At 41.5% G+C, this 19,017-nt stretch overlaps 1 protein-coding gene across 1 annotated transcript in view; it reads right to left on the minus strand.

The window, feature by feature from the left end:
• PROM1 (prominin 1) overlaps positions 1–19,017 on the minus strand; it is a 50,952-nt gene that overhangs the window by 21,663 nt on the left and 10,272 nt on the right. Inside the window, exons 2-10 of the mRNA XM_063309735.1 lie at positions 18,204–18,262; positions 13,303–13,329; positions 11,615–11,820; positions 9,263–9,383; positions 8,543–8,606; positions 7,315–7,404; positions 4,430–4,647; positions 3,780–3,854; positions 2,434–2,497 (exon numbers count right to left, since the gene is read on the minus strand). Of these exons, the coding sequence (XP_063165805.1) occupies positions 2,434–2,497; positions 3,780–3,854; positions 4,430–4,647; positions 7,315–7,404; positions 8,543–8,606; positions 9,263–9,383; positions 11,615–11,820; positions 13,303–13,329; positions 18,204–18,262 (924 nt within the window). The remainder of the gene's footprint in view (positions 1–2,433; positions 2,498–3,779; positions 3,855–4,429; positions 4,648–7,314; positions 7,405–8,542; positions 8,607–9,262; positions 9,384–11,614; positions 11,821–13,302; positions 13,330–18,203; positions 18,263–19,017) is intronic.

The raw sequence follows: 19,017 nt of genomic DNA on the forward strand, positions 1-19,017 counted from the left end.
TGAATTCACTCTCTTTGATTGGTCATCCAAACCTTTCTAAAACAAGTTAACATATTTAGGCATGTCTAAACCAGTTCACTCATTTTTTTCTCTCCAGACAGCCTTACATTGACATGGAAAGAATTCCAATTCTGGATTGAGATATTTTTCTGGAATAGAGAAGAACAGATCCAGGGCCTTTTCACTGGACAAGTAGGGATAGAGACAACGGTAGTAATTTTACTGGCTTCTTTTACATTTCCAAACCACTCTATCAGATATGTGCAGGAGACATTCTGATATGTTATCTACATGGTGGTAACAGTGCCTGCTTATGGAAGCAATATGGACCTGCAAAAGAATATGGCAGCCTCTATTAAAACACTTCATAATGGGAAAGGCCATAAACGTCAATATGTATTAAAAATAATGTGAAATTTAAAATCCCATCAGCTTCTAAGGATCTGCTAAAAGCAACATATAAAGTCCCTCCATGAAATTTAAGGATGCCCCTCAAAATCTTTTTATCCTCTACCATCAACAAAAGCTACCAGGAATTCTGAGAAAGAAATGAACGGGGACTTTTAGGGATGAAAACAGTTGTATTTAAGTAGAAGTAGGTGACCAGCATCTCCATCTGCATTTCAAGCAATACCTGGCTTGCATATCAATATCAGGTTGCAGATACCATAGTATTTCCCCTAGTGGCAGACTAAATACACACTGATCACCTTTAATTAAAAAAATAGCTTGCACTGAGTTACATCAGCGCTACCTAAGCGTGGCATTTTTAAAGTTTGCTATGAGAAGAAACAGTTTGAATACTTCCTTTCACTATGCAGAAAGTGGTATGTAATTCCCATGAAAGCAATGACGCCTTTGCTTAATGCATATTAAAAATAACTGAGCAATACATTGCTTTGCTTTTAACATCTCCCTAGCTGAAAAAGACATTCTGGGAATAATTTCACTTTTTGTTTTTACAAGGCATGCATATGCATATGTTTATATATACATTATTTCCATGCTCTTTGAAAACTTACAAGGTACAGCTGTTTATAATGGCAGAAGGGATCCATATGCAAGAATGAAAATTAGAAGAGGTTAATAAACACTTTCTTTGGTTTTTTTTATAGCATGCAAGGACTTATCTCATGAAAAGAATTTACATACTACTAAAATAGTGTCTGAAATGGTCAACCAGAAGTTCACAGGCCAAATCTGGACCACAAAGCAAATTTACCTGGTTCTCGAAGGATTCCAAATGTTAGTTTTGGGATAAAAAAATTAAAATGTTTGTATGAAAAAGGAAATGTACTGGAAAAGAAGTTAATTCATATAGAAAGTTCAAAGCAATACTCAACCTTTCTTTGGATTCCAACTCCCTGGGAATTGATAATACAGAGAATCCATGATCAATCTTTCTATGTGAAGATTCTATACCACTGCTTTGTACATTATTTTTGCTTTGTACATCAATGCTTGGAGAGGTGAGAAGGACATCTCAGTCCCTTCCCAGGTGGGTCTTCATATGCTTTATCCAAACCTTTCCCTACATCAGCCTTGCTCCTCTCAAGACCTCCTTCCTTCCTTGGCCTCTCTCCATTAGATTATCAGCAGCTCCTTATGGTAAGTCAATGCCACTCTTTAGCATAATAAATAAATAAATAAATATTATCTGGAGCTCATGGATGATGCTCTGATTTGGCTGTTTTGGGACTAATAGTAATGGGCTGTCACTGATTAACTACACCATGTCAAGCAGGGACACCTTGAGAAGAATCAGCTGAGAAACCTTGTAAGTCACCAGGCTCCAAGGATTGTTCAGGTCTGGTGGTTGCTTCCTCAGCAACGTCCACCTTAGAGCTGACTACTCATGAGAGCACCTTACTCCTGAGCAGACACTACAGCTGTTCCTTTCAAAAGGAAGTCTTCAGGCCATGATGTAAGTAGGTCTTACTGTGGTCTTGAATCAGGGACTAAGTTTACATAGCTAGATTGCTACTATTCCCCTTTCAAAGTGCCCTATTCTCTCCTTTTTTACTGCTTCCCTTGATAAGAGCTCTTTTCCATAGCCCTGCTGAGACTTTATGCCTCTCATAATGCATAAAAACACTCCTGTTCAATCCTAAATGGCCAAGATTATGACGAAGCAGTGCCCTAGATGCCTTCCAAGGCTGCGAAAAAAAGGGCAATTCAGAATCACCAAACTTTGCATATATCTAGGGCACTTGCTGGCCAGGGAATTCTGGGAGTTAAAATCCACACATCTTGAAGTCACCAAGGTTGAGAAACACTGATTTAGGGTCTATTTAATAACACATTATTAGCCTATATTTTAATTATTTTTCTCATTTTTTCAAAGTAGGGCATTTCCCATTTTTTCCATTTAATTGTGTACTCCAATCACTTAAACTTTTGCAGTCAGCAAATTAATTCCCTTATCCTCTTTACCTGATAAAATGTTCTTTGTTTGATTGCGCACCAAGTCAGGAGTATCATTAAAGGCTGCATAACCCTGGAATGAATGCATCCAACAATACCACAGTTAGAAAAGATAACATTTATTTCTATATCTAACAATAGCCAGACTAACCCTTGTTAATGTAACCCTGTACATCACCACTCCGTTTTAACTTTTAGAAACTGGACTATAAACTGCAAACAGAATTTAAGGGGTCATTCTCCTTCCAGATGTATACTTGCTTTCCCACAAACTCATTCAACATTCTCACCACAAGATGAGCTCAGTGAAGGCCCTATTTATCAGCAGCAGGTTTGACCTTGTAGAATAGTAGATGGACGTGTGTTCTTAGCCATCACCTCAAAAAAATTAGAAGACTGCCAGCTTTTATTCAGGCAAAAACTTCACCAAAGACTAATTCAAATTCAGCTCTCCTCCCCAGCTCTCTAGCTTGTGCGTTCTTGAGGTGTGACATGAAGGGGAAAATTACTCTTCTCCTCTAATACGTGAGGGGCATCAATATACACACAACGGCCCTCTGTGAAGTTGTGAGCTGCCTGCAAATACACTGGTCTTGTCCCCACAACCTATTTATTTCTTACTTACTTAATTTTAGCTGTCTGGCTTAACCAAACCCTCTTTGATTTCCCATGACACAATAATCCCCCACCTCCTGTCCTAACAACCCAGCTCAGGGTGTTTTTGGAACAGGACCTTTGTGGTTTGCACAATCAGGATCAACTAAGAACGTGTAGCACCACTTGTGCTCTAGCAGCAAAGTAATAAATCTGTGCAGGAACTCATCAGTCCTAAGAAATCAGTGGCTTCAGATACCATGAGCATCGCCCACAAGCAGATGCAAAAGCATCTTACATGTCCACAAGTGGCATGGAAGAGAAGTGCAACGAAAAGAGACATCTGAACTATTTGCACTTCCCAACTGAGACGGTACAAAGACTTCCAGGCTTGGGAAAGGAGCACCTAATTGTTAGCAGTCAGGAGAACGAGACAGGATGAAAGGATGAAAGTTATGAGCACTGAGATCCCAAATCAGCCGAAGATATGTACCACACATAAAGGATTTTTTAAAATTGATATATAAGTGGCCTTGTGCTAAAGAAGGTTAAATTGTGCTTCTGCTTGTATTTCAGCTCCAGATGCTAGAAAACATTAACAGAAAAACTATGAGTTTCCTCTGTGTACACCTTCCATGTTTATGCATCGGCTTGTTGGAACAATGTATAAATACCCAAAGCAACACCAATAAACAGCAGAATGGCATTTGGGAAGCAACACGTTAGCCAGATCTGTGTGTCTCAGCCAGGCATGATCATACCTTTTGAATGAGGCTGGAAAGGTCTATTTTAAGGACTTCGTTGACTTTGGCAAGTTGAGGACTCACTCCTGGTAACTAAAAGAAGGGGAAAATGATTTCAGATTACTCTTGCAACCTATAGAAGAAATACTCAAAAGTTCTGCTGATTATACTACTGTATTATCCTAAACTTCTATGCTACAGCTTCCGCTGTGAGAGAAGCAGATTTTAAAAATTATTTCTCTGCCTTCCAACTAATCAATAAAATTGATTTTCATGTGAGCTGCACATGTAACACAAACAGAGAGGCTCATTACGCTCTGAGATTGTTTGAATCTTTATGCCAAGACTCAGATCAGATTGTCTACATCAATCAACATAATGGTAGTCTACAGTACATGCGCTACCTTCCCGTACAAGTATACACCGCCTCCACAAGGTGAGATGCTCTAAAAGTCCACATTTTTCTGCAACATGAAGGGAATCTAAGGAGTGTGAAAATGGAGGCAGTTCACTTGGTTTAAGACACCTCATAAACATTTGGCCCAGCAAGAGAATCCACACTCTCGGCCCAATGTACAAGTTTTCTGTCTCAATGTTCAGGCAACCCTATCTTTCTTCGGAAGAGGAAGAGGCCAACCCTTTTAGAGAAGCAGGGGACTATAGCGTACCTTGCTGTAGTTAGCATTGATGGTCAGCTGATCCAAAGAATTTCTGATAAGCTTGCAAGTTGAAGCAACCTGGGTAGCTGTGCAGGCTGGATCGTTAAGAGTATCAATCAAGTCTCCTGTCACATCCGTCAGATTGGCGTGCAGCTTCTCAGTGCCCTCCTGTAACACTTCCAGAGACCCACTCACATTCTCCAGGGCCTCCTTTGTTTCTCTAATAGCTACAGTGGTAAAAAGATCAGGTTCAATGCAATCTGCATGCTGTGGTTTAACTTTACATTTGCACTGTCCATCATCTAGATACAGGATACCTAACCTGAAAGGACTACTGAAAAATTAATGATGATCAGCAGGAAAGCAGTGTCTTAAGAAAAGAGAGGTTAAACTTCTTTAGCCCATATAGCTTTCAAAGACCAGAACTGGTCCTTCTTTGTTAAATATGCTACAAGTGTCTATATTGCAAGCTTTAGATTTTATACATATGCTTTTATTGAAACAGAAATGTGAAACAAATTTGGCATTTATGTAGATAGGTCTGAATAGCATGAACACACACTTGATTATTGTTTTATTCAAAATGTTTAAATTGTGTATTTTTCTTGTTCAAACTTAAACATCATCTGAAAGATTAAGAATTAACCATAGAGTAGTACCTGAAGAGGTTTAATACCATCAAAGTTTAGTCTGCCATGCTAAAGCGTTTTAGAATATCTTCTGCTGCAAGGGATATACCCCTCTGATACCTCTGGACATTTGGAGATATTAACCAAACAAAGTTCATATTAATAAAGGGTCCCTGTTTTTGCTGGACCCACCATCCTGGAAATGGTCGAGTCTTGAAATGGACTGTCACTTTGCAGCTGAAATACTCCATTTTGAGATCAGACTATTTCTGGTATGTTGGATCCCTGTGATTTGACACTGGAACACTTCCTGGAAGATCACTCCAACCTTGTAGCAGCTGTTCTGAGACTGGAACAGGTCTCTTTGGGGTTGGAACATTTTGATTTCAAACTGTTTGTACACCTTTAGTATTAACCACTATAAAGTTTGAAGTGTTACATCTACCAAAGCAGTGCAATGCTTCAGATTTCATTCTAAAAGGGTTATTTGGAGTGTATGGGGTTGCAAACATAGCATCTACCCACAGCTCTTTAAAGCAGCTACATCTTTGCAGATGGCCACGGCAGAGGACAGCCACACAATCCCAGGAAAAGGTATCACTTTGGTAGATGCAGATGGCTATGCTCCCACATATTCCAAAGTACCTTTTAAGAGTCAAATCTGAAATGCAACACACCCTACACTGGGCCAAAAATGAACAAAGTAAGCAGTAATCGAATTAAAAGTGTTATTTTTCCTCCATTCCCTTTCGCCAACAAACCCTACAGTAGAAACAAATGGTAGGTGCTTGCTACTGATGCACATTTTCCATCACTTCCACATATCTGCTAGGCTGGAGGGGCTGGGAACATGTTGCTGTTTACAACATACAAGCACTATAAGCTTCAATCCATAGTCTTTTGCTCCAGAGCAGCCCTGCTGGTTTTAACAAGGTTTGCAGGAATAAGGAAGTTGCAGATGGCAGTCAAAACTAATGGGCCAGCTATGCCGCTGGGATCTGACCCAAGGAGCAAAACTATGAATTGCGGAGAAGAAGAGGAATATGACAAGACAGACTGCACAGGGGGTTGGAACTAGGGGAGGCACTTCACAAAACGCATTCGAGATAATTTTACCTTTAATGGCCCTTTCCACTTGGACTTCAAGACCGAAAAATAAAAGAAAGAGTGCAGGGTAAAGGTTGAAAAATGCAAACACATTTGAGTTTCTACCGTTCAGAAGGGTAGCCCTTCTAACTATGCTCTACCAGCTGAGATGTTTGGCACTTTCTATGGTTCATCTTCACGGGAACTACAGCTGAAAGCACACATTCAAGCTGTCCAAGCCCAGGGAGCTAATTCTCCCAACATCTGCAAAGCAGTGAGGTGATGGGTTGAACTGTGGGGAGACCAGCAGATAGAAGTGGAATGCTTAACCCTTGCCTGCCTATTTCCCTCTGCCATTTACCCTCCACTCTACTACTTTTCGCCATGACAAAGTCACATCCGTAGCAACGGGCTGCAGAAGTTTAGACACCCCTGATCAAATTCTAACATTCAGTGAATCCATAAGTGCACAGAAGCTGACGCCATCTCTACCTGGTACGAAGTTAAGCACATCTTTCTGCAAATACGAATGCATGCTTACTAATTATGCGCAGATATCTGCAGATTCAAAATGAGGAAACAGTGAATATGGGAGGCAAAAAAGTGCAGACCCCTCCCATGCAGAGTTCAATCAGCTTCTGTTCACTTATGGATTCACGGAAATGTCCAGTTGGACCGAGGTGCCTGAATTTTTGCATACAGTTGTGGACTGCCCTTAGAGGAAAAGCTAGGTGGTGGATACATGGCAAGGGGAATCCTCAAGCACCCCCATTGTCTAGCAATTTTCATGCATTTTGTGGGTGGGTTCTCGTTAATAGCACTGTGAACATTCAGTCCCCAGCCAATCTAAATATTTCAGCATTATTTCAAAGGTCCTAGTTTTCAACAGGGGTTGGCAACACCGTATGGAGGAGGAGAGAGGTTCACCGTCACTTCAGAGCTTCCAAAGAAACCTATGGAGCTACCTTTGCCCAGTCACAGAAAAAGAAGAAATAAGTTGCAGAGACATCTCTGATTGCTTGCATCTGGGGGGTTGTCAGGGGCACATTGCAGGAGGCATTTCAGCAGTATGACGGTTGCGTGAATTTAACTTTGGCAACCCGACCGTATCGCCCAAACCTGACAGACATTTATAAATGCAGGGACGTCTGCTAACACTAGCAAATAATGTCCTGTTACCTCCTGCCATGGTGAGCGCTGCATCGAGAGCAGGGCACACTTCCTTTCCCAGCTGTTCCCAGACTCGATTGCCAAGCAATGTGCCAACATCTGTTGGAGAAGGAGATGGTGGGAAGAAGATGGACTGCCAATGACCAGGTGTACAATTTTGCATTTAAACACCACTTGTTAGCTACAACCCAAACAGCATAAAAATTAACAATCCTCCCCCCACTCCATTATTCTTCTTGAACTATAATCAAGATTAAATTCTAGTTTGATTAAAACACGCAAACGCTGGTCACTGATTTTAAGTAGTGTTAAATAACAAATAGGACACATCGTCCAGGAATCTTAACTATTAGGAATGCCAGTTGTTCATGATTATCCCTTTTGAACCTGCAACATGGATAACTTTTCTTTGGTGTCACCCAAATTTTGGACTTTCCCATTCAGTGGGTTCAGTCTGAGAGGGGTTAAGAGACCAGGACAGAAACAGGGTACAGCCGTGAGTTGTGGTGCCACCTTAAGAACGAAGCCGGCTGGGTGACCTCGGACCAGCCTCTCACTCTCTGCCCTAGGAAAGAGGAGGCCCGGGCAAACCACTTCCGAAATCTTGCCAAGAAAAGCGCAGGGACTAGTCCAGGCAGTCAGCAGGAGTCAACCCTGACCTGGAGGCACGCACACAAAAGTTCAGTCCGGCACTGAATGCAACACTTGTGCATTGTCCTATTGTGTTCCATGAATACTGCTCCTACGCAACGCTGAGAACCTATTGGTCAGAAAGCCAGACCTCCCAAGCAGAGCCCCTTTGCAACAATTCCCATAAATTCTACTTGACCACAACAGAGTGGCAGCTCCTGTCTGTCTTCTGCTTCCGTTTCACAGGAAAAAACAGTCCCGGATGTCCATTCTTCACGAGGGCAGAGTGATGCTTCTCCCCCGGGTGAGAAAATTCCTTCAGAGAAACCACCTTGAGGAGAATTTCCTTTGCTAATTAACACTATTCATAGCCTCGTAATAATCCAATTCTCCTGCCAACTTCCTTTAGATCTTAACTCATTGTGTAACGCCTAAATCTGTTATTTAACACTTTGACTTTTCTGTTATTTAGCATTTTAGACTTCACATTTAGATAGCAGGTTTCATAATGCGAGTACTGTAATCCACTGCAAAGTGAAGGGCAGAAGCTGTGAGAACAAGCTCTATCTGATGCAAGTCTCTTAAAAATCATGCAGAATGTACTTACTATTAAGATCAGAAAGTGCTTTCTTCTTGGTAGTGTTATACTGATTCACCAAATAGTCGATTTGCTAAAAATAAACCAAGATGCACAGGACTAATCACATACCCAAATATACCAATGCAGTAATGTCCACATAACTTTAGGCATTGTTTTCATTTCTGGAGGTCGCCTCACAGCATCACAAAAGCTGTTGAATTCCAGCTTTATGAGATAGAGGAGGCTTCAATATCCAGCCTTCTTCATAGCCTAAGTGGGGGTTTATCTCCTAATCATGATGGCTATCTAAACTCTTAATATTAGCTGCTGGTGAACTTGAGTGGCAGTGTGCGATTACACACTTCTGAGTTTCCTAGAGGCATCTAACTGGGGGAAATGGAGGGAGCATCAGACAGATCATCTACTCAGAGCCACATCCCACTCAAACGGTTAGATGTCCCTGTTTATCATAGCAAGATGTCCATGCTTACTGGAAGAGTTAAAAACAAAAGTGATGTGCAGTGCTGCCATTCATGGTGTATGCTACGATTAGCACAATCCATTGTTGGGTATGAGTTCAGTTTTAATATCTGTCCTTCATCATAAATGATACTTGGCCTGATATTAATAATATTTTTAGTCTCTCATACAACAGAGTAAACGTAAAATTGAATTCAGCCACAGAATCACCCCATGCCTACTTCCATAACACAACATGAAACCACCCAGAGGAAAATGTCACATTACCCCAGGAGTTCCATTCAGGAAAATCCGAAGGTCTCGGAAATTACTGTTCACTAGTTTCTTGGCTCCTTGGACTTGGCTTGTGAGATGCTGGTTAGCCGCATAAGCAAAAAACACACCAATACTGGGTAACGAGAGAGAATACAGGAGAAAGGATTATTTTATTTTTGTAGAGTTAAATGCTATTGTTAACTGGCTCCAAAGCACAGTAAAAATACCAAAGAACTATTTCTGATACTGAAGTTGAAAATGTGACCACATAACGTTACTGTCCATTAACATCCGTTTAGAGGAACCTAAACTGGGGTCCATCTAAGTCAGTAACAATGATTTAACCTAGGGATAATACTGAAGAATGGTTTTAAGTCCATATCTTTGGGCAGGGACCTCCATGTTCAGAAGCAGCGTAACTTTAAATGCTCCTCACTAGAAGGTGCAAGGCACAGACTGCAGTGCACGGTTTCATTTCCCTGGCATACCACTGTCTTAAACCAGATGATGGAATATATATACCCTGATATGTGTCAGTGGGGACCCTTATATGAGATGTTTCGAAATGGTGTTCCAGCACAGGCAGTTGAAAGTTTGTTTCAGATGAGACCAACTGATGGCGGGTCCAGTGCAACTTAACGATAGCATTATTTCTGATTCTGATACTCAGTGCTGCATTTTAATTAATTAATGTATTTATTTTAATACAGTTGCTTTTAGCAGCTTGCAAAAAGGAAAGAATTACACAACAGACAGCCATATCAAAAGTGAGGAGAGCCTTGTCCTACAACTAGAATCTACAGAAGCAACATGTTCTGTAAACTTTTTGTTCACACTACAAAAAACCAGACTCATCTTTCAGTCTTCTTAAATGTTTCCAGTGCGACATGTGGGCTTCCTGAGAGCCTTGTGACAGAGTGGTGAAGGGGTAAAGCTAGGAAGAGGGAGACCCTGGTTCTCCTCTATCCCCAGCCACAGAAACTCCATGGGGGACTCTGCCTTGGTCCAGCCTGCCTCGCTGGATTGTTGTTCTGGGATAAAATGAAGGGAAAGCCTTATGTGAACTGCCTTAAGCTTTGGGGGGAAAGGCAGGATATAAATCTAAACAACAACAACACTTTTTAATGACTTGATGAATTTAGCATGGACAATTCTTGGCAGTCCATTCACCATTTGTACCATAGGAGGTCCATGATTTAAAAGTCTACCTCTTTTGAGTGACAGACTTTGGTGATAATTTTGTTCACTTTTCAAGGATTCTGCAGGTTAAAGGGCTGTCCCTGGAATATGTGAATTATCTTCCATCTAGCAACAGTCATGGCTAAACCAACCATGTCTTTTCACAGTAGATTTGCAAAGAGATGTCCTCTCCAACCATCACTGCTAGACCCATGTCCACCCACCACTCTACTGTTGGGCGTCTTTCACACAAATCAGAGGGCTACAGTTGGGGATGAGATTGGGAACTGTGCTAATATCTGTATATATCTTCATCCCTTCTGTTAAGCACCATTAAGCTCAACACAAAGGCAAAAGCCAGATGAAGAATGTTTCTGTCAGCAGTACTTTTGACTCTGAGGGAGATCAATGAAAACCATTCACATGTCCAAGGACAGTCATTAGATTTATCTGTCTCCTTAACAAGAAATCACTACATGGTTTCATTTGCTCAAAGACTGCAGCAACGAAGCAGTCTTCTCCAACAAAGCCATGGAGATGTTTCTTTGAGGATGTCTTAGGGGGCTTTTAAAGGAGGGACCAAAGGCCACCTTTTCCTCCAAGGACCCCCATAGGGAAAGTGTCTGGAACCAGCGGCAGCTTTTACAAGCAAACTCTTAGGAAAACAACAGTTGTTGTTATTTACACTAATAAATATTACAGGCTAAGGTGCTGGAGATACTAAGCCAGAAGTCTTGTATTTTATCTCTTTTTCATCCCAGAAAGGTTTTAAATTTACAAGCAAGACCCCATACTTAGTCTTCTCTGAACATGTAACATATACAGTAGCTGATCTATCTGTGGTGATCATATACCGCTCTTCTTTCATCTGAATGTATTGCCTTGGGAAAGGAGATAAAGACATATGTGGTTTACCATAAAAGAAATGACAGAGGAGCTCAAGAGAAAATGGCTTGCAATTCTAGACTTCCCCCTTTCCTGAGGGGACTGAAAATCCAAATTAATGATATATTCTGGAATGCCTCATCTCCATCATGAAGAGCTAAGGTTTCTGAGATCATAAAAGGAAGTTAGAAGTCTTTCCTTCTTTAAGCACATGGGCATTATCCAATCAAGCCTTCATAAACAACAGGCCAGACTTAGTACTTCTGCAGCCAAGCCAAATTTACTCTGTGTTTAGCTTGCCTGCTTAGCAATGTAGCTGCCAAGAGGAGGCTAGTGAAGCAGCCCCTCCGACAGTCAGCGTTCTTCTTCTGCCTCTGGTGCATTTCCCCACCACAATTGTCGCAACACCGGCACAGGCAGAAACAGAGGCCAATCAGCGGAAGCAGCAGGACAAACAGGATTCCCAGGGCCGCTGAGATGATGAAGCCAATTTCGTAGTAAACTGCCTGCAGTTTAGAGAGAAGCAGGAGGTGTTACAACTTGAAGGTGAGGCTGGTGAGGCTAGCTTGGAATGGAGCTGCTGTTGGGCATTCCGAACACGATTGTTCCATGCAAGGGTGTGAGACGTTTCTTGAATGAGGGAGCTACCACCCATTGGATGCAACCCACTTTGGAGAGGCAGAAGGTGCTACTGGCCCCTCTCTCCTCTGCCCATTCTGGGAAAAGGCATACAGATGCACCAAGGCTCAACTCAAAAGCACATCTGAAGCTGGGACATCTGGAGATCCCTGCTGAATTCACCATTTTCCAAAAGTGGAACTGCAACTTCAGCAGCATCAACACGTGGGTGAAAGGGTTCCAGCCAAAAAGATCATTCTCATGCTCCCTCTGACCTGACTGAGTCACTCTGGATCTTTTTTCTCCAAAAGATAGGGGAATGGAGTATCTGGACCTTGCTGAGTCTTCAAGAGAACCACTGTAGAGCAAACGGTGCACATAGTGCAGTCCAGGGTCATGAACAAGGGAACCAAGGAAGGCAAAAGGTGCTCCCATGAGATCTCAGAATGCTATAGTTCAAGCATTACAAGCTCAGACTGAGAAGCAGCTCTGAAGAAAGGTAACTGGATTCCCTGCAGGGACATACATGGGCCCTCGAGAAATGAGCTCATCCCGCGAGGGGTAATATATGTTGGTGTGCTCCGACAGCGTGTCTTGTTGTGATTTCTGGTTCTTTTTTCATGGGGTCTACTGTATTTTTGTTTTTATTGTAGTACACTGCTTGGAGTCACATTTCTGTGGGTGGGCAGCCACAGAAATCTTATTAATGAAAGGAAGGAAGGGAGGGAGGGAGGGAGGGAAAGCTTTCTTGGCAACAATACAGAAGGAAGTTTGGCCTTGCCTTCTTAGAATGTTTTTTTCCCTATTTCCCACTCTAGCCTACAAATCTGGAATTTTGTGATCTCCAATTGAAGGATTAAGCAACTTCAGCGCTGCTTAGCATTTTATTTGAAATCCACCAATGCTGGCTAAGTGTGGCCAGCTGCCAGCTTTCAAAAGGGGATTTGATTAGCCATGGAAGTGGCACCTGCCAGCGGCTATCAGTCCCAGCAGGGAAATAAACAGGCTGAGAGGCAGAATTCCCGGGAGTCTTTGGCTGACCATGGCTGGAAACAGGGTGCACAACTTCACACATAAATAACTGCAATAGGCAGTTGTTAACATCAGTACCCTGATTTTAGTTTCAGCTATGGTTAGGAATTTTGTTAGATATAAACAGAAATACTTTAAAAACGGTTGCCCTAAAATGAGACAGGAGTCTTTTACAAGCTAAATCAACGATGTAAATAACACCACTGCAGTTGTTAAAATATTTTTTTCTTTCTTTAGCTATAAAGGATGCTGAAAAGAACAACGCTGGATGAGGTTAAGGGTTGGTTCATGGTATTTTGAAAGCAAAGGATGTGTGAGATAACAACAAAAAATTTTACCTGAAGAGTCAATACAACATTCTCGGGCTGTGGAAATCGGAGTAATATGGTGTACAGAGCAGCGTGAATAAAAAGAAGGCAGGTGAGCAATAAATAAAGCACTCACAGAATTTATGCAGCCATCAGCTCAAGTGATGACAGCAAGGAGTAATTAAGCACATCAAATATTTACAAAGCAAAACTTCGACAAACTGAAATACTTTTGGCTTTACATTTAACTGACATTTAAATTTTGCTAGTTTCACCAAGAGAACTAGCTGCTTCTTGGGACAGGCCACATTTTTTTTAAAAAATCTTGTTTTATTTCAGATTGAATCCTTCAACAGAGCTAGTCACCATTAGCAGATGAACTATGTGTTTTTAGCCTTGGGGGCAGAATTACATCACTTGGACTTCATTCCTTTTCTAATATCCTACAGCTACAGTTAGATAGTAGAACACTACTTGATTTAAATGTATTTTCCACAACTTTATCTAGGGAGTTAAATCCCCAGAGGTATATCAGCACAGCAGCTGTGTAAAAAGCAATTAATTCAGTCTTTGCTTTTATGTCTTTGAAAAATGTATTTACACAGGTTCAGATATGGAGGAATCTTCATTCCCAGGAGAACAAACAAAGTGTTTATTTCTCTTTCCTGCCATTAATTACAAATCGGTTCCGTGAAACAAGTCTCCACCTGCTTTAAAAAAATGGATCTATGAAAAGCGATTATTTGTGATTGTTTAGGTGAGCAGTTAAGCAGGCACAATACAGAGTATTGATTCACACATTCCAAACTTCATTTGAAAACGTGCCTTTTTTACAGACTTACATAATGCAATTTATTTTTTTCCTGGTATGTTGGGGGCCAAGCTCAAAAGTCGTACCCAAACATTTGATGTGCATTTGGACAAAGCAGCACACTGTGGTTTCCTCAAGCCAGACAAAAAAAGTAGGACATATCTGAACACCCTTCAAGGAATGCTAAACAGACACTGGAGGTAGAGCTGATCAACCAGGGTCTGCAAAGTACTGAGTTAGAAACAGTGGTTTTAGCCACTCTGGAAGTGTTCCAAGCATGAAACAGCTGTTCCAAGTTCAAAACAGGGATTTTATATTCAAAATCGGGCTGTTCTGAACTCTAAACACTACCAGAAAGGTCAAAGCAACCCATTTTGAACTGTTCCAAATTCAAAAAATTTCTTGCCACTCCAGTACTCAGTTATATCTCTGGGTGTAAGTAGAATTGGCATGGGAAAGAACTCATCAGCATAAATCCCTGGTTATTTGTCAGTTGCTGTCACATCTCCCTTTCTTCAAAGAAATGCTCCATAAGGATGTGGTAGCAGATGGGGCTTTCAAATCATGGGGAGGGGGCTGTTGGCGAATCTCTCCTCCTTTAGCTAATGAGCAAAGGATGCAGTGACATTACTTGCCTGGGGATGGAGGGCCACCACACCAACATTAGTTTTCACAGAGAAGCATCTGTGATAGAAGTCTAAAGAGGATCTTACTGGTTTCTCAGACAAAGACCTTCATAATCAGTTGTCTGTCTTTCCAACACGTGTTCAAAAATAAGTAAAAGCATAAAGTATAGTATAGGGAAGGAGGAAATAAACATTGCAGACATGATTTTTAAAACAATTCAACATGTAAAAGGATTTAGACTCACCATTCAGGGTTAAGGCACCGGGCTAGAAACCAGGAGACGGAGAGTTCTAGTCCCGCCTTAGGTCTGAAAGCCAGCTGGTGACCTTGGGCCAGCCCCTCTCTCTCAGCCCAAGAGCCAATCAGGTGTGGTATGAGAGTTCTAGTCCCGCCTTAGGCCTGAAAGCCGGCTGGGTGCCCTTGGGCCAGCCCCTCTCTCTCAGCCCAGCCCACCTCACAGGGTGGTTGTTGTGGGGAAAATAGGAGGAGGGAGGAGTACTAGGTATGTGGGCCACCTTAAGTTATTTATAATTTTTTTTTAAAAAAGGCAGGATACAAAAAAATGAGATCCAACAGGGCTGTACTTTGCACATCACAAGTTTCATCTCACTGAAGACAATTTGCTATGGCTTTGTGGGGTAGATACCCTAAGTCCTTTTTATGACATTCAAAGTGTGGTGTCTTTTAGTCATCCTAAAAATCCTCCAAATTAAAGCAATTTTGTTATCTCCATTACTGCAGTGAAGACACCTAATAATTTGGGGAAAGGGTCCCACGCATCCTTTATCAGTTTACTCCTCCAGTTCACAAATCTTCTACATCAAGAAGTAGGGGGCTGCAGGGAAAAAAAGCTCCCAGCTCCCACATCCAGAAGATTAAGGGGGACCCATTCAATTCTCGTGATTCAATCTCACCCTGATGCATCGGCAAGACTGAGAGGCAAGGAGGAATGGCAGCTCCCCCCTTTTTCGTCCCCCCCCGATCTTTTATACGTCCAGAAATCTCTACCTGGATTTTGCACAGAAGAACATAAAACACTTCATCTCCACACAGACTAAAGGCACACAATTCTAAGAACGCAGGAATAGCATCAACTGGATAAAAGACATTTCAATAATTGGTACTTATTTTAAGCCAAGAGCCCATCGGGGGAGGATGGGCGGGAAAATCAATTTCCCATGCATTCCAGTTTCATGCTGATCACATGGTTAGCTAAAACTAGTAAAAAATGAAACGCCTGAAAACCACTGGGATTTACACAAGTAAGACCTCGTATTTTTGTCTTTTGTCCTAGACGTTGCATTCATTTTGCCCAGTATGGATAGAACTCCCGTTGCTTCTAAACTACCAGAAAAACTCACAAGGCACACCTTATGGAAACTCTCCCTATTAAACAGAATGGGCAAGTGGAACCACCATCACCGACTTCCTAAGGCACAGGAGTAATAATGACAAGATAAAAGCCAGGTCTCGTGCTCCAGGGGCAGGCCCTACGAAGGGTGAAAGGACTCTGGCCTGACAGTTTGGCTCAGAGACCCTACCAGTTTGACTGCAACGTTGAGGCCTATGGTGTTGCCACAACCTCTAGAATGAGGAGCTCTCCATCTGTTCACAAGAACAGGCTGAGTGCTGACATCGCTTGGTCAAGCACAACCCACAGCCTGGCACTGGGAAGCACTTCTGCAGCTCTCCTCTGTCCCAGTGACCACTACAAACCAGAAAGGGGGGGAGGAGGAGGAGGAGGAGGAGGAGGGAGGTCACCGTAGTTAATCTGACCATTAAGAACTTTTAAAAGCTCCATCTTGGGTTTTACATTATTTTACATTTACATTTATATTTAAGAAATACTGTTTTTATTGTATTTTAATCCGTATTTATTTTTAGTTTTATTGTAAACTGCCCAGAGCTGCTCCTTGAGCGAGATGGGCAGTGACAAAATTCAAAATATAAATAAAGAAATCCAACAACCCTTTCAGTAGGAAGCCTGTCTTCTATCGGGACAGACTGATGGATTACCTGGATTCCCGAGTAGGGGGCCAATACCCCAAACGAGTTCCCAGGAGCCCAGTGGCCCCCCTCCTTCTATCAACCTGGGCATACCAGAGATTCATGTCTACAGAAGCGATGTATAAGCACCATCTTATACTGAATACCAACAGATAACATCCATTGATCTGAGTGAGCCAGGATCCTGAGAAGATTTTAGAGCAACCAGCTTAGGGCTGCAAAAACCTAGGTGACCACTAGATGGTGGCAGCGAGATCCTTGAAAATAGCTTTCTGCTACCATCTTGTGGTTCTCTGGATTTTTCCAGCCCCAATCTGGTAGCCCTAAGAAGGGTTTGATTTTCTCTGAATCAGCTCGTTCTAGAGGCAAAAAATAAATATTCCAAAGACCACCAGAATCTTCCAGCAATGGACCATGATGCTTTGCTACAACTACTGAAACAGAGAATCAGTGGTTCACAGTCTTCGACTGGTCAGCTCTTCTTGCATCTAGTCCCTAGTCACTTTGCCTAAATCAGAAACAGGCATCAGACCATGTGACAAATCCTCTTATCACCTCTGTCCTTTACCTATACTGGCAGCACCTAAGAGAACTTAATAATGCAACAAACACAACATTCAGAACCCTTTCCTAATCTGATGTGTACAACTTCCACGTGGGACAAAGGACAGAATCACTGTGCAGCTGTTGAAGACGATCAGTTTCTTCTGCAGCCTAGTGGCGCCTAAAACATCTCTGTGACTACTGATTTACACTGGAAAATGGAAAATGGTGAACAAGCAGAGCAGTGGGTTGGACTGGATGGATTCAACATTTCCTTCCAGGTCTTCCTATGATTGGACTGCCATCTCTTATCTTATCAGCAACAAACCATCTGAACAACAGGAGACTGTTACTAGCAAAGTGCATCCATCTCTGCAGGATTAGTACATCCGAGAGCATGCAGCACCACACTGCTTGTTTCCTCAGAAAGGGTGTAATTTCATTCAGATGGAAAGTATTGCATGTAAAGAGATTCTCCCAAAGCTGATTATGCAAGAAAGAAACAATCGATTGATCAATTTTATTTGTGGTCAAAAGGCCCAAAGAAAGAAACAAGTGCAAAGAAACTGCATTCAGAAGCCCGAGCTTTACGTGATGAGAGGCTTCCACTGTGTTTACAGAACTCCGTTTATCTTAAAATCCTTTCGCAACAATACGTTACCAGCCAAACTGACAGTTTAAAAAATAAAACCCTACACAAAAAGAAATAATATATTTTCATTTTTTACAGATTTTTTAAAAGTCTCATAAATCATTTGGGAAGATACTGGATTATGTGTAAATTACATAGACGCAAAGCAAAAGGAAACATCACACAGATTTCGAGCTACAGAATCTGGAAAATTACTCAGGAGATGTGGCAGACTTAACATAACAGCATTTAGCTCGTAAAGCAAACCCCAAATGCATTACATGAAATATGTAAATAAAGCAGTAAAATTACCTTTTGATAATCACCAGGCTTATTTCCAAATGTCTGCTGTGCTAGCTTTTTGATAAGATCTGCAAAAAAAGCAAGAACATTTTCAATTTTTAGAGATAATCTAAAATGGGAGATTTTTTAAAAAAATCTTTTGAACACCATTTATAGCAAAGAATCATAGGGTACTAGTACTCATTGGAGAAATGATAGGGCCCACTTTATTGCTTCAACCATCCCGTAAGCATTTCCATTGACAGAGGTCTTCAAGACGCTTAGGGTTAAAAAAATAACGAGTTTTTTGAAGTCCCACTCTATGAAACTTTCCCATACAGTTATTGGTCCCAAGACTAGGATCAGGTCCTGAAAAGAGAAGAAAAATGTACAGTAGAAAAGACACATTGCTTAAAACCAAGAGCTGAATAAGGCAAAACAGAAGGTTTCTAGCGCCGTCAAAATACTGTATAGGACTCACTTTTCATTCTTATCCAAAATTTGACAGTTAGAAAGCTGATGTAGACCAAAAGAAGGACCAGCCTTCCACATTTCTGAATTAGCTTCAAGCTACATATCCAAGTTCACAACTTATAACTTTTGTGACAGAAGGCAGAACTAGAAAAATGATGGTGCTATCATAGGCTATGAATACCTTAATTTCAACCATTTCCTATGCTATTCACTTCTGGTAGAGGAAAAGATTTTTTATATTCTGATTGTTTTATATCACTCCAGTAACTTAGCTCCCAGGAGGAAAACTCCCCTGGAACTTAACTAGAGTATATTCATTCCTGCATCCACCTTTCCTTTTCAAGTAATTAAGAGGAGTGCAGTAAAATAA

This window comes from Candoia aspera, chromosome 8 (assembly GCF_035149785.1).
Source record: "Candoia aspera isolate rCanAsp1 chromosome 8, rCanAsp1.hap2, whole genome shotgun sequence".
In the NCBI taxonomy this organism is placed as follows: domain Eukaryota; kingdom Metazoa; phylum Chordata; class Lepidosauria; order Squamata; family Boidae; genus Candoia; species Candoia aspera.